General features: G+C 29.6%; 1 protein-coding gene across 2 annotated transcripts in view; it reads left to right on the forward strand.

Annotated features, from left to right (window-relative positions):
* Positions 1-17,218, forward strand: part of LOC145249482 (negative elongation factor D-like) — a 67,658-nt gene that overhangs the window by 37,709 nt on the left and 12,731 nt on the right. For both annotated transcript variants that reach the window (XR_013863538.1, XM_080111075.1), the window contains exons 9-12: positions 783-849; positions 6,968-7,080; positions 12,751-12,887; positions 14,631-14,745. Coding sequence is in view for 1 of the 2 variants with exons in the window: in XM_080111075.1 (XP_079967201.1) it covers positions 783-849; positions 6,968-7,080; positions 12,751-12,887; positions 14,631-14,745 (432 nt within the window). In the remaining variant the exon portion in view is untranslated. The remainder of the gene's footprint in view (positions 1-782; positions 850-6,967; positions 7,081-12,750; positions 12,888-14,630; positions 14,746-17,218) is intronic.

Below are 17,218 nucleotides of genomic sequence, written 5' to 3' on the forward strand. Positions count from 1 at the left end.
ATATTCCATTGTAAAACGAGCACCTGGATGCAACATTGCAGTGATGTGATAGAGGTTAGAGATTGGTAGACATTGTGAGATCTATTAGATTAGAGAGCAGAGTTTCGAGGATGGATTTACTTAAATTCTCTCTACAATTTCACTTCCTGCTTCCGACTGCTCGAAATTCTGTTATACCCCCCCCCCCCCGTTTCAATCCCACTAGCTGCAATTGGGTTTATTTTTCACCAGGTTACCTTGACATGTTCACCAAAATTCATACTAGTTAACATAATTTCAACTTTCTGCCACAGGGTCCCAATATATAATGGTCATTTCTATGGAAGATGCTCTACTGAACTCCAATCTGGTTCCTCCTCGTAAAACTTTCACAGCAAGAACTTTGCTTACTACCACAAATGTAAAGAATCTTCCATTTTTATTTATTTATTTATTTATTTTATTTTTTCTCTGCGTGTCTAATATCAAATAGAACTGCCTTGAGCATTTACTCTCCAAGAAATTCTCATTTGTGGAACATGTTAAGATTTCTTCTCTGAGGGCTGCAATATGGTCATCTTTCAGATAAAGCGGTCAATAAAAACTTGTTATAAACCATTCTCATAAGTAATCAAATTTTGTGCATTCTATTCATTATTTTTAATCCTATCGTAATATTCATCATTATTCAACCATCAATGTATCCTCATTAACCCTTATCCTTGAGTGGCTTTTAGCCTTGATAGATGTTGATTCATTATTATACAATGATTTTTAACTTTGTTTTTTTTTTCTTTTGACAGCTTTTCAAACGTTATTCTGAAGGTAATCCTCCTCCTGTAGAACTCATTCGCGTACCTGCTTTCCTTGGTAAGTATTTTATGCCCTCTATATTTTTATTTATTATTTTTTTTGGGGGGGGGGGAATCACTCAAGACAAGATGTGGAGCCACTTAATGTAAGAAGTTAACAAGACCAAAAGATGATTATTGCGAAGATGGAAGAGTCCTATTGACCTTAGTCTTGAAAAGACCAATGTTATAAAAGTAGGGGAAAACAGTCAGCAGGAAAAGAGTTCCACAAGCATAAACAAAGAAGTTACTGGAATAGGAGGCTGTATTACAAAACCGTGAATTGATGAAAAGTACTCTAGATCAGCAAGCTCGTCTGAGCTCCAATCTCTGATCCTCCCTCACCAATCTTTCATGATAAACACCTGTCTAGCTGAAGCCACTGTCATTAATTTTCCCCACACTTTATCTGTGCTTAAATCAAAACGTAGATTCCATGAGCAAAGCTTCTTTCTTAGAAGTGCACTACTGTGGAACTCTCTTCCGTTTACCTGTTTCCAACCTGACTACAACTTGGATGCCTTCAAGTCCAACATAAACAAATTCCTGATGAACCGCCTCCTTAAGTAAGACACTTTATCAAATCTCCAATACTAACGATTACTACGATATTATCCCATTGATTACTGTATACACAATAACCCTTATCCCCGAGTGGCTTCCGGGCCTTGATAAGTGGTGACCTCCATGTAAAAAAGAAAAAGTTAAACTGTGGCCTTCGTAATATGTCATTAAGGCGCATGAACTGAAAAATGTCATCGCTGAGGTACAAGCAAACAAGATCTGTTGAAGAATCTGAATCAAAACTTGTTAGAAAAATCATTAGGAAACTTTAAAATTGCATTAAGAAAGAGAAAAATAAGGAACATGGTGATTTGTACTAAAACTCATTCAATAAAAAAAAAAAAAGAATTCAAAACAGAAAAGTTGTGTTTATACGTTAAAAGTAATTAAACATTTCATTGTTTTGTGGATTTTAAAGACTAAAATATTTTCATTATTTATAAATTACATTTAAAAAAGAAAAAGGAACACAATTCAATTTCCATTAAAATTGAACTTTATTCAGTACTAGCTGAAGTACACAGCGTTGCCAGGTTGTCTATGGTATTTGAATATTTTGTCCTCGTACATTATAATAAAATAGATTAAACAAAACATAAATTCATAATCGTGAATACATTTTTTTTTTTTTTTTTTTTTTTGTTTTGGTTATGAAAATCATATTCACGGAAATTAACTAGTCTACTGTAAGCGAAGTGTCATTTTAAAAATAATGGGCAACGGAACTGAGAATTTGACCTCTGTCGTTCAAGATTTCCTTAAAAACGTATTCGAATATGAATTCATCTTCGGTCGTGATTTCATTCGTTCGTTACAATGAATTTTTAACTTTTTTACGAAAACTGCAAAATGTGAAAAGAATTTTACTCCAAATCTAATTATTTATAATTTATTAGTTACGAAAAATTTTATTTTGTATAAAAATAAACTTCTATTTTGTGTTATAATTGTTTTAAAATTATTTGAATGCAGTAAAATTTTCTAAAAAAAAAAAAAAAAACAGAACCATGAACACGCATGCAAAAATCTGTAAAGAGATTTTCATCGGAAATAAACCTGTATTTTGTGTTGCCATAATGTCCTGTGTTGGAGCTCTATCAGAAAAAAATAAAAACACACGCATTCAGAAAAATTTGCAGTTTTTGTTTGTTATTAATATTTGTTTGTCTAATTGATAAATGAATATAAATATATAGGTATGTTTTCGTAAATGTAATGTAAAGTCTGAAAAAAAAGAAACGCACGCATTCGGAATGTTAGAATTTTTGGCACTTGTGGACTGCACGAATTATGCTGAAAGAATGTTGTTATTTAGGAAGCCATTCTTAATATCGGGGGAGGCTTTTTAACTGTTCTGCAATATCGCCTAACAATTTAATAAAAAAGAAAGATACAATATAAATTTAATTTAACTTTGAAATCCGATTTGAAATGTAACACGGTGCGTACACTACAAAAACGCTGAATATTTATTTGAAATTAATGATTGTTAAGAATATTTTTTTAAAAATCAAAACAAAGGAATATTTTTTAAAAATCAAAACGAAGGATATTTTCTTAAAAATCAAAATGAAGGATATTTAAAAAAAAAAATCAAAATGAAGAATATAAAAATTATTTGTAATGTTCTAGAATGGAGGTTCTAAGCACGACAACCAGCTCCTCAAGTATGAAATACTATAAAATGATAGAACATGATCTTTAGATTAATGAATTGATATCTCTGTTACATCTGCTTGACGGATCTTGTCTTTGAGTTGTCAGCGTTGTTAATGCCAGAGTTTTCAGCGTCATTAATTCTCTCCTAAGAATTAGTTATCTGTGCTGAAATGTCTAGTGTTGGAATTGAACACTGTATAAAATAAGTAAACTACACTTTTTTTTTCTTTTTGTAAAACTCGAAACCTTAAGCATCTGTCTCCAATCCCAACTGGTCTTGGATATGACCTTAAACTATATCCAGTGGTGAGGCCCCAGCTTGTGGGCTTTGGGGAGTGTGGAGCCACCCTTTAATTACCATTGCTCCCAGGTCCACTCTGACCCGGAGTGGTAGTACCTGTTAGGGTTCCAACTATGGGTTAAATAGAACAACAAAAACGGTCCTGTCGTGAGAATGACCGATTCTACGCATGCGTCAGTTGACGTCGTGACCTGATTTACTTTAAATAGTTGAAAACCCGAACAAATTTTGTGAACGTCGCCTTAGCAGAGTTGATTAAGGCGTTGGTTCATTATCTAAACGTTTTGGGTTTGAATCGTGGTGTGAAATGGTTTTTTTTTTTTTTTTCTTTTTTTTCGATTTTTTTAATTTTAATATCGAAACAGGCTTATTTAAGCCATTTTTCAGGTGTTCGTTTTTCTGTTTTCATTGTTCGTTTGCCTTACGTTAGTTTTTTTGTGTTTTTTTCCCCGCTTAGTGTTAACGTTGTTTTCTTTTTTTTACTTCGCTTATAACAAACAAACCTACGTCATCGTCGTAACGCTCGATGACTTCCGGCCGCACACCTGTCAATTTGGTTCTTAAATAAATTCAAACATCTTTCACTAACTCATTCTGGCTGGCCGATTTTATTTTCAAACTTCACCTCAGGGCTTCGGGTTCGACCCAGTCTTTGACCTAGAGTTAATAATATAATCATTTGTTGGTTTCAGGTAAATCTACTCTGATTGACAACATTCTCTGAAGTCACCAAGTTTTTATAGCACCTTTTTAATATTACTTGTCTCCTCAAAGTAATAAGGAATTGAAATGTGGGAAGCTATACATTCCCCCAAAGGGTTCTTTATCATTGTGCTGGTAGAGAATTGTGTCTGCTTGGGTTTATTAGTATTTTTTTGTCGTTTGAGAGTTGTCGACGATGCTGATGATTGTATACTCCGTGCTGACAATAAAAAAACATTGCACTAGTATTGCTCTTTTTTTATTTATTTATTTGAGGACTGTTATCCTCATCTTCATAATTGTTGTTTCAGAACGTTTCAGCCAACTATTCCTCTGGCCTATGTCGGGTGGTTAACCATGACATGATATGAATTCCGAGTCTTTTAACTGCATCCTCAGGAATTACTGCCTTCCATAGTTGTTATCTCACCATGTTTTGACCAACTAATCCTCTGGTCGGCTTTGGGTAGGATTGAAACTGCTATCTTTAGAGAATGCTCACCTGGAACCATAGAGATTCAATGCCTCTATCCACTACGCTATAGGCAAAAATGAAAGAGAAAGAGATAGATACATATAAGAACATTGAGATATTATTATTTTGCAAGCCTCAGATGACAAGTTCACTGGGTTCGTTACTTTTGACCTTTTAGACAGTCTTTGACCTTGAGTTAATAATATATTGATTTGTCAGTTCCAAGTAAATTTACTCTGATTAACAACACTCTCTGAAGTCAAAAGGGCAGGGAAGGTCGAGTATAAGACATTTTAAATGTGAGAAGTTCTAGCTCTGCCAAAAAGGGTTTTTTATCCATGTTGCACATTAACATTTTGAGCGAAGAGTTCAGTATATAAAGAAATAATTTTGGGTTTTCCTTTCGATAAATGATGCTCTCTCAATATGTTCAAGGCTTTGCAGCCATCGTCCAGGGCTTCTCTCATTACCTGTGATAGACTTCGATCATCTAAGCACTGTATTAATTCCGCAAAGACAGTTGCATTCTTTTCAATGAAGTCGGGGTTGTTTCTGTTTTCAGATTGTGTTTCAAGTGCTTTGTGTAGCTTTTGAATTTGTAGATATCCTAGAAATTTCACTTGCCACAATTCAAATGTTGATTCGGATCCATCGAAATAACCTCTAGAAGTGTAAGCCATCTTTAGTTTCAGAACAGTTTCCGATGGTTCGTTGTTCTACACAGGTCCTGGGAGGTGACTGGTTTGCAGTAGACAGTTCTCAAGTTGGAATCCACGGAGCAAAAGATTCTTCCTGTGTTGACATGAAGAAGAAAACAGATGTGAAATTGCTACAGAAAGGTTTAATATTTATGGAGCAATTTTGCTTTCTGATTTGTTGGTAGCAGGACGTGAATTAATTTGATTCGTCAGTTCCTAGCAGCATCGTTTATAAATAGAATCTCCCGACTGTGCGAGATCATACCCCATTATAGTAAAAAATATTGTAACCCAGTTGTTTCCAATAAATTTACTTCTGGTGGTTGTGATTCTTGCTGTCCTCCATTTTATCGTTATTTCCATGGCAGGTGCTCGTCTGAACTCCAATCTCTGGTCCCCCCTCGCCAATCTTCTACAAAAAACACCCGTCTAGCTGAATCCACTGTCAAAAACTTCCCCACTCTTTATCTATGCCTAAATCAAAATGTAGATTCCATGAACAAAGCTTCTTTCTTAGAACTGCATGCCTGTGGAACTCTGTTCCGTCTGCCTGCTTCCCTCCTGACTACAACTTGGATGTCTTCAAGTCCAAGGTAAACAAATTCCTGATGAACTGCCCCCTTAAGTAGACACTCTAAATATCCACACTAACGTACTGTACTTACAATAACCCTTATCCATGAGTGGCTTCCGGGCCTTGATAAGTGGTGACCATCTTGTAAAAAAAAAAAAAAATTTCACTGATAATACTGAGACACAAGTCCAGCTAACAGATATAATAAACTAAGTTATACAAAAAAATAATTAAAAATTTTGGTGTAGTTTTAAAATATTTTTTGCTTACACGGTTTCAAAATAACATATGACTATGTTTACCGAAGTTTTTGATATCAAATTTTCTTGAGTTTCTGCTGTTTTTTTTGTTTTTTTTTAATATAATTTCTTATTTTTATTTTCTTTGTTCATCTTTTTTTTATAGATATGTTAATTTTTTTAATTTTTTTTTTATAGATATGTTAATTTTTTTAATTTTTTTTTTATAGATATGTTAATTTTTTTAATTTTTTTTTTATAGATATGTTAATTTTTTTAATTTTTTTTTTATAGATATGTTAATTTTTTTAATCTTTTTTTTATAGATATGTTAATTTTTTTAATTTTTTTTTTATAGATATGTTAATTTTTTTAATCTTTTTTTTTATAGATATGTTAATTTTTTTAATCTTTTTTTTTATAGATATGTTAATTTTTTTTATAGATATGTTAATTTTTTTAATTTTTTTTTTATAGATATGTTAATATTTTTAATCTTTTTTTTATAGATATGTTAATTTTTTTAATTTTTTTTTTATAGATATGTTAATTTTTTTAATCTTTTTTTTTATAGATATGTTAATTTTTTTAATCTTTTTTTTTATAGATATGTTAATTTTTTTAATCTTTTTTTTATAGATATGTTAATATTTTTAATCTTTTTTTTATAGATATGTTAATTTTTTTAATTTTTTTTTTATAGATATGTTAATTTTTTTAATTTTTTTTTTATAGATATGTTAATTTTTTTAATTTTTTTTTTATAGATATGTTAATTTTTTTAATTTTTTTTTTATAGATATGTTAATTTTTTTAATTTTTTTTTTATAGATATGTTAATTTTTTAAATTTTTTTTTTATAGATATGTTAATTTTTTAATTTTTTTTTTATAGATATGTTAATTTTTAAAATTTTTTTTTATAGATATGTTAATTGAAGCTTTATTCAGACCTGGCAACCGCATCAACTCCGAACACAAACCAAAATACATCTATTTGTTGGCATATGCAGCCAGTGTTAATGAAACCTACAAAAAGGTAAGATGTAGAAATCTTTTGAATGGGTAGAATTTAGATTGAAAAATTTTCAAAGGGTACTGGTGCATATTGTGAATCAGATGTATCTCAGTGTTCGCTCGGCTTTGGCCGAAATATGTCAACAGCCGGATTATGACGAGCAACAGCTCGGGTTTAGCTGCTGTCAGACGTAACACGTCAAGCAGCCAATCACAATGTGATGTGCTAAATTACAACAATTTTGTAATAAAAATAAAAAAAAAAATCTTCTTTGAACCTTTTTATTAAACATTTCTTTAAAATTATTTGAAACCCCCCCCCCAATATTTATTTTTGCTTCTTCTAGCCTTTTTGTTATCGTTATTTAAAAAAAACAAAATGAATAATAAAAATAAAACACCAAAGTACGGTAGATCGTTTTCTTTTTTTTTGTTTTGGTTTCTACATTTTACATTTAACCACGTTGCTATTTTCATTTGTTTTTTTTTCTTTTTTTTTTTTAACATTATCAAGGCCAAGAGACCACTTGAGGATAAGGGTTAAAGAATATAGTAATCGTTAGTAATGGAAATTCTGTAAATTTGTTAACTTAAGTGGAACGGCTCATCAAAAACTTGTTTACGTTAGACTTGAAGACAACCATATTGTAGTCAGCTGGAAAGCAGGAAAACGGAAGACAATTTCATAGGTGTGCAGTTCTAAGAAAGAAGCTTTGTTCATGGAATCTACGTTTAGGCTTAGGCAGAGATAAAGAGTGGGTGGAATTATTGATAGTGTTTTCTGCTAGACGAGTGTTTCTTGTGAAAATTTGGCGAGGGGGGACCATAGATTGGAGCTCAGTCGAGCACTTGCCATGAAAATAACGATAAAGCAGAGACAAATTCACAACATCTGTGAGAAAGAGGATGCAAGGAAGAGAAAAAGACATCCCCTATGAGATATATATAGATGTAGCATGGTTATGATTTTATCAGTGATGCCCAGCATAATCCGGCTGCTGATATCATGCTCCAGCCAAAGTTGAGCGAATGCTGAGATACAGCTGGTTCACAATATTCAACAGTATCCTTTTGAAATTTGAGATACAGCTGGTTCACAATATTCAACAGTATCCTTTTGAAATTTTTCAATCTAAATTTTACCCATTCCCTGTGCCTTTCTTAAAAAAAAATTTCCGATGTTTAAAATTTGTTTTATGTTGCATCAGATATTCAAACCTTAAATTTGCAGACTCGAATCGACCAACATGTTCCAGCAAAAATAAAAATGGGCAAGCCTTGTCGCTCTTACCCTCTTTCTTCCACTTTGGAGTCTGCCATTGGCTACCACCTCCATGAAGTTCCGGCGTGTGCCAATGCGTATAAAATGGAGGTTTTTAGGGTTTTGCATCGGGCTGACTCTCAAAATCACTTGCGGATTTTGGAGTCAGTCTCTATTCTCCTACGCAGCCCATCTCTCTGTCGACAGAAAGAATTTGTCAAGTAATTATACTTATTTGAGGATATATTTTAACTCTCCCCTTTGCCCTCACTTGTACATATATTTTATATTATTGTAAATATTTTATTTTCTTCGTATTCCCACCTGTCCTTTCCTCTCCCCCTCTCTCTGGGTAAAATTTACACATACACCCCATTAAGTCTGTTCTTGCGAGATATTTATTTATTTTTCTATGATCAACACATAACTCCTGATGAGTCTGTTGATGAAAGGGGCCCCTCAGGTTTTGCCGGCTATTTTGTTCAAAGCAATCTATAAGTTTTGTATCGTCAAACAGCTATATATATATATATATATATATATATATATATATATATATATATTCCCGGTTAATGTTTTCCAGAGGAAAAGCAACCAATGAAGTTACGGACTAAACTTTTGTATAAGCAATATCGCCTGAAGGGGCCTCTAGTTAGTTGTATGTAGCTGACTGAAACATGTTCATGAATGTGTAGTGACATATTAATGCTTATCTAAAACAAATAAAAAGTATATATAACATCACTTTTCCTTTTCTAGTGATCACAGGTTTTTTTGTTTTTTTTTTACTTCCACTTTGTTGATATGATCATGTTGACAGAATAAATTGAAAATTAAATTAAAAAAGCAAAATTTGTCCTGTCGTAAAAAGGGGGGGGGGACGATGACATACAAAAACAAAAAGGGACATAACTCCTTTATGAAGCGAGATTAAATTCAAAAAGATAGTTTCAAAACTGCTAATATCTCTAAATGAAATAACAGATTTTATATTTAAAAGCGATAAAAATTGTGCATAAAATCTGACAAGTTGTCGCGACTTAACAGTAAAATGCCAGGCTGCAGATTGCACATTTATGTGTTCACTTTTTGTCAAATAAAGTTTAGCCATGCTGATGACAGCTAGTAGCTAGAAACACGTGTCCATGGATAATTTTTATGCACATAAAAATATTTAAAAAATAAAATAAATAAGCGGCACGTCAAAACTGCTCGTATTGCTAATAAAAAAGTCAGATTTGTTACATACATATATATATATTTTTTTAATATATTAACAATATATATATATTTTTTTAAAAATATTAACAATTTATTTTTTTTGAATATTAACAATATATATATATTTTTTTTTGAATATTAACAATATATTTTTTTTTGAATATTAACAATTTTGTTTTGGAATATTAACAATTTATTTTTTTTGAATATTAACAATATATTTTTTTTTAATGTTAACAATATATTTTTTTTGAATATTAACAATATATATATTTTTTTTTTGAATATTAACAATATATTTTTTTTTTGAATATTAACAATATATTTTTTTTTAATGTTAACAATATATATTTTTTTTTGAATATTAACAATATATTTTTTTTTTTTGAATATTAACAATATATTTTTTTTTTTTTTTAATATTAACAATTTATTTTTTTTTTGAATATTAACAATATATTTTTTTTGAATATTAACAATTTTTTTTTTTGAATATTAACAATTTTTTTTTTTTTTTGAATATTAACAATTTATTTTTTTTGAATATTAACAATATATTTTTTTTAATGTTAACAATATATATATTTTTTTTAATGTTAACAATATACATTTTTTTTTTAATATTAACAATATATTTTTTTTTTTAATATTAACAATATATTTTTTTTAATGTTAACAATATATATTTTTTTTTTGAATATTAACAATATATATTTTTTTTTTGAATATTAACAATATATATTTTTTTTTTGAATATTAACAATATATTTTTTTTTTGAATATTAACAATATATTTTTTTTTTGAATATTAACAATATATTTTTTTTTTGAATATTAACAATATATTTTTTTTTTGAATATTAACAATATATATTTTTTTTTGAATATTAACAATATATATATATTTTTTTTGAATATTAACAATATATATATATTTTTTTTGAATATTAACAATTTATTTTTTTTTTGAATATTAACAATTTATTTTTTTTTTGAATATTAACAATTTATTTTTTTTTTGAATATTAACAATTTATTTTTTTTTTGAATATTAACAATATATTTTTTTTGAATATTAACAATTTTTTTTTTTTGAATATTAACAATTTTTTTTTTTTTTGAATATTAACAATTTATTTTTTTTGAATATTAACAATATATTTTTTTTAATGTTAACAATATATATATTTTTTTGAATGTTAACAATATATATATTTTTTTGAATGTTAACAATATACATTTTTTTTTGAATATTAACAATATATTTTTTTTTTTTTTAATATTAACAATATATTTTTTTTGAATATTAACAATATATTTTTTTTGAATATTAACAATATATATTTTTTTTTTTTTTGAATATTAACAATTTATTTTTATGCCTACAGACAAAAGTATTTCATGCTTACACAATCATCAGTGTAGAAAATCACAATTATTGCCAATTGGGAGATTCGAATCCAGCCACGAAGTCCCTCTTCATTCTGGTATTCTACCGCCAGGCTACCAGAAAATAACACAAGAAAATAATCACCTTTAAATGCTAATTCGCTGGGCTTATACAGTAAACAGTCAGAGAGTATTCAACTACAGGAAATGAAAATATTGCATTTTTCACTTAGATTGACCACTTTTTCTTAATTTCCTTAAAGGAGCCTTTTCTTTTATTTTAGAACTACATTATTTTACATTATTTTGAAATTAACAATTATTCTTATACACATGCTAGACTACCCATGACCTTTCAGTATATGATATTGCTAACTATGGAATAGTGAGTATATTAATTATGGCAAAAATATGTGTGCTTGCGCATACAACTATGGCCACCATTTTTAACATAAAGAATTGCATTGCTTAATATCTGGAAAATTACTTATAAACAGTGTTGGTCATCCATACCTTAAAATTTGTCTGACGTCACTTTTGCCGAATGGCTTTGTAAACAAAGAAGTGCGACTCTTAATGAAAGCACTTATCACAAGTCAGCAGTTATAACTTTTGCCGGTGCTGTTGGATATGTTGTCAGTGATCTGAGGGAGATAACTCTATTTTACTAAGTCATTAACATACAGTGAACGCACATTTTTTGGCTACTTATCTCCCGATTTCGTATGTTTGTTTTTTCTTATTAGTCCTTGTGAAAAAAAACGATTTTTATTTTTATTTAAAAGAAACAAAAAAAGCTGATATTTGAGCTTGACAATAAATTCTTTGGAAACGTATGCGACACAAATTGCAGAGTGAAATGTAATCATTAAACAAGTTCGAAAGTTTTTAGTACGATTCTTTAATTAAAAAAAACAACTTTTACTTATATTTTTTCATTTAATTATTTAGTTTTTCTTTCATTTTCATTTTTTTTGTTTTTTTAGTTTAAGACGTTTTTCATTTAGTTATATTAAGAATCATTTTAATTTTTATTTAAAACAAACAAAAAGGTGATATTTGAATGTTTTTCCATGCAAACACTTTTAATTTATCTATTCTAAATATCAACTTCTTTTTGTTTTTGTAATGTTAAATGTTTTGTGTTTCTTATACTGTCTCAAATTGTAGTGTGAAAAAATAAATTAAAGAAGTTTTAAACTGTTTAAAAAAAAATGATTGGATTCGAATTATTGTTTCTTTTGAGTAAAAATTTTTTGAAAACGATTCCAACTTGCAATGAAAGTTTATAACATTAGGTAAACGTGGAATAACTATAAAAATAAACTTTTAAAAGACAACTTCTCTGCTAATTTTGGGTCTAAAAAAACTTGAAATTTTAGATGTAGGTTATCTGGGCATGAGTCAAACTTTTTAATATATATATATATGCACTTAAAGTTATAAACAGTACATAGGGCCCGAGCAAAACCGGGCTGGACTGCTAGTGAAAAATACAAATAAAATTCTTAAAATGCAGATGACACAAAAAACAAGTGATTTAGTTTTGTTTGTATTTGCATATTTTAAACACGAAAAAATTGTTGATTAAAAAAAAAAGAAGCTTTTATGTTTTTTTTTAGTTAATTACGCATGCGCAGAATTTTTCAACGCCCAAACAAGACGATTTTTATTTTATGATATAATAGGTAGGTAAAACAACAACATATACTTTAGACAGTTAAAAGTAAATTAATCAATGAAAATGCTGCTGTCTTTATTTGCTTGTAATTTTGTTTGCATTTGTTTAAGATGTTTTTTTTTTTTTTGTTTTGTTTTCAGAGCATTCGTAAAAATGTGAACAAGGATGAATTGAAGCCGACGGTTCAAGCGTTGGAAAAAACGCAGGGTCTGTGCAGTGAAAACAAAGGTTCATCTGAATTGATTGCTGATATTAGCATTTTGTTCCAATCAATAAGGTCAGTAGGAGAAAATTTATATGAAAAAAAAAAAAAAAAAAAAAAAAAAAAAAAAATGGGTACTTGTACAGTTTAATCAAGACATAAAAAAATGGAAATATTGAAAAAAGTTATATTGTACCTACCCATTATGGAATGACGTTCTCCAGAAAAAAAATTTCACTTAATTTGATCAAGTTTTTTTTTTTTGTTATTACAGAGGTAAATCAAATTTTAATGAGATTAATTGTATCCTGCCATCTTGTTTATTTTGCACACGAAGAGGGGAGGGGAGCGCCAAGGGAGGTAACTCCGTCACCGCTTAATGTTTGTCAAACTTGATGAGATTATTTTGAAACATGGTCAGAAAAATATATCTAGATAAATATTTTATTTTTTTCACTTATTTTACAGAGTTTTTTGTCTTTTTTTAATCCCTTTTTTTTTTTTCGTTTTGTCCTTTGTTAATCCCTTTTTTCATTTAAAGGCATAATGTAATTTTTTTTTCAATATTTTAATTTCTTAATGTCTTGATTAAACTGTACAAGTACCCAAAAATGTTCTTGTTTGCTTAAGTATTTTCAAATTCATTTATGGTACGGGCAATAAAAAGTGCTCAATATCCGGAGAATAGCTTCTCTTCGTATCTCTTCTGCCAAAATATCTGGTAGAGAGGGTGTAGTATACTTTTTTTTTTTTTTTTTTCGACTATATTTTCATGTTTTTATCTGTTCTTTTATTTTTTATTTTTGAAATTGTGGGGGTATCAATATTGCCCACGCTGAACTTGATCAATATCCTTAGTCTAGCAGGTGTGTTCCAAATCGTACTTCATGTTGACCTGGACAACACCGGGTATCCATGCTAGTGTTAAATAAAGCTATTTATTTAAAAATATATTTACAATTATAGGAGGCGGGATCCTCTCTCCTAAAAAATAAAGTAAAACGGAATAATCGATGTTATTTACTTGAAAACATGAAATAAATTTTTTTTTTTAAATATTTGGGAGGAGGGCTAGTTGTTTGTTAGGAATGAATATCAAAGCATAATACTTTGTAATCTTACACTAGAAAAGGAAAAAAGAGTCAATTTCCCCCCCCCCCTTTGTTTTTTCTATTTGTAGAAAAATGAGTTGTGTTTTTTTTTTGTTTTTTTTTTTTTTCTGGCAGCAAAGCTAGGGGTATTTGTACAGTTTAATCAAGACATTAAGAAAATGAAAATATTGAAAAACGTTTAAATTGTACATATCCGTTATGGAATGAAGTTCTCTGAAAAAAAAAATTTCACTTAATTTCATCAAGTAGTTTTTTTATTTTTTATTTTTTTTACAGCGAAAAAAAAACAATTTATGATACCGAGCAAAAAGTTTAATTTTAGGAAGAAAAGCTAGTATTAAAAATGAAGAGGGAGTGTTGGCACTTTAAATTGAGTTATCTCCCTGTGGCGTTTTCAAAAAATTCAAAGATGTTGACCTTCAACGCACTGTCATAAAAATGTGTTTTTCCACTGTCAAAAAAACAAAAACAAAAAAAACCTACTTGATCAAATCAAGTGAATTTTTTTTTTTTCGGAGATCTTCAGTCCAAAATAACCTTTTTTTCATATTTTCATTTTTTAATTAATTAATTAAACTGTAATTAATTGATTAAACTGTACAAGTGCCAAACTATGTAAGCTTGTAGTTTATCAATTTTATTACATCACGAAAAATAGATTTTTATGCCAAATTTTCATTTTTTGTTTCCATCCATCAAATTGCAGGTTTTCAGTGGTTGCCATGGGCGTTTTACGTTGGGTTGATTATATTGTATCTGACAAAAGTTATTTCAAACTGAACACTGATCACACACCGTTACATTTGGTCCTTGTCGATGAGGTAAACCTTTTTTTTTTTTTTTTTTTTTTAAACTTTTTTTTTACTTTTTCAAATTGATATTTCCTGTTTGCCAGGTCAAGACAAAATCTGTTTACTTTTTCTGATAAAAATAAAATATCAACAAAAGTAATGCAGGAGGAACTTCTGCCATTACTAAACCAGCAGAGCTGTTAACCAAAGAGCCTATAAAGCATCTTTTTTACTTGGGATTCACTGCTTATCAAGGTACGGAAGCCATTTTCTAGGATAAGGATTAAGTGTTAGGTAGATGATGTGACGATATAATCAGTTATGGTGAAACTTGGGTAAAGCTTAAATATTTAAGAGGACAGATCAACAAGAACTTATTTATATTAGATTTAAAAATGACCATGCTATAGTCAGCTGGGAAGCAGCCCCACGGTATTGTTTCACAGACAGATAGTTCTAGGAAAGAAACTCTCATGGAATTTTAATTTAGTGTTAGGCACAGATATAAAACGAGGGAAATTGTTGACAGTTGTTGTAACTTGACAAGTATTTGTTGCGAACGTTTTACAGAGGACAACCAAAGATTGAAGCTCAGTCGAGTACTTGACATAAAAGTAACGACGGAGCAGAAATAGACTCACAAAGTGAGGAAGTAAGGAGGTGAAAGAGTCCTCACATATTAAATTTCGAAACTTTTTTTGTACTCTGTCAAGACAGGAAAGGATACTCTTAGCAGCTCTACTGTAGATGCTGTGTTATGGTGTATGAAAGTGAGTGTTGAGGACATGCGTTGCATGAAGAGAAATAATGATAATTATAAAATGGATGTGTAATGTGAGTCTTAAAAAAAAATAACGGTTAAATGTAGAGCAGTTGATGTAGCATGGTCAGTTGACAGGAAAAGGCCCAAGAAAACCTGGAGAAAGAAGAATAAATAAGGACCTGATCAGAGGTAGGTTAGCTTAAAAGTAAATTTCTTAAAGCCAAATGGGTCCTGGATGGAACTTTGAAAGACATCCAGTGCTAATGCCCTATTTGACGGGATTGTGGGGGAATGTGGAGTTACTGTTACTCCCATGTCCAATTTGGTCCAGAGTGTTAATATCTTTTACAACATCTGATGCTACCAGATCAGGCTGTCTAAAAATACTGGCTTCCTGACCAAAAATGCACCAAACATCACAGACGACTGGGGACTGCCTGTGAATTTATATTCCCTCGACATTTCCTCTTATGGAAGAAGCTGGTTTAACCTGCTTAGGGTGAATGCTGTACAAGAACGACAACAATCTAATACATGCCAATATGTAAATCACACATTAAACTGATGATCATGATAGACATGATGATGATAGTGCTTGTGTTAGTAGATGTAGAATAGTTGAGGTAGCAGGATCAGCTGGCAGGCAAAGGCCAAAGATCATGTGAAGTAGAAATAAGAATGTATTTGAGAGAAAAAGAGACAAATAAAGACTAAAGATATAGGTTGCGTATAGTAAGTGAAATTTAAGAAATTATCCACCACATTAGAGATGTTCAAACGATCTATGATGACGAAAGAATGGACGAAATTGCTTGTGTTAATAGATGTAGAACAGTTGTGGTAGCAGGGTCAGTTGGCAGAGGAGAACGTGGAAGGAAGTGATAAATAAGAAAGAGAAAGATTTGATTGAAAACGTGATAGGTTGGTTTGAAAATCAATTTCTAAAAGCTGTCCACCACATGTCACCATGTAAAACAGACTAGACGAAAAAGAAGATTAGTAGTAACACCAATTTAGCTATAATATTAATAATAATTATGAGAGAATGGATGAAAATGCTTGTGGTGTAGAACAGTTGTGATAGCAGGGACATTTGGTAGGGAAATCTGAGAAACGTGTAAGGACTTGGGAAGAAAATAAAGACCTGGCCAGAAGTGGAAGTCAATTTTTTAAAGCTGTTCAACACATGCCAATATGTAAATCTGATTATTATAAATGAAGATAATCTTACAGTAAAAAGGATTGGATGTAAAAAAACAAAACAAAAAAAAACTTCGAAAATTGAAACATTTTTAATAAATGAGCATCTATTCAGAATTTTAAAACCAGAAATGACTTTCTATTCAGCAGTTTAAATGTTTTCAAATTTTGAAGGGTCACAAAGTCATTGTTTTAACTATTAACAAAATATTGAAATTACTTATAATGAAACAAACACATTACGATGGATTCAATTTCTATAATTGTTTTTTTTTTTTTAATACAATTTTAAAAATTTTGTTTTATTTTACAATATTACATTTTTCGTTTGAATTGATGATTAATAGTAAATAATAAAATATTTAAGTCACGTAGAGACGATAACCACACATACAGACATGAGAAATAATCAGAGAATTTCTTAATCTTAGAGATTACTGCCGAGTTCTAAATCTGATTCTTTTGAACGATCATGCTGATTTTTAATTGTCTCAACAGGTTGTATGTACTAAATTTATATTTTCAGGCATTTCAAATCAA

Source organism: Euprymna scolopes, chromosome 28 (genome assembly GCF_053919585.1).
Source record: "Euprymna scolopes isolate OS-2025 chromosome 28, ASM5391958v1, whole genome shotgun sequence".
Taxonomy (NCBI): Eukaryota; Metazoa; Mollusca; class Cephalopoda; order Sepiida; family Sepiolidae; genus Euprymna; species Euprymna scolopes.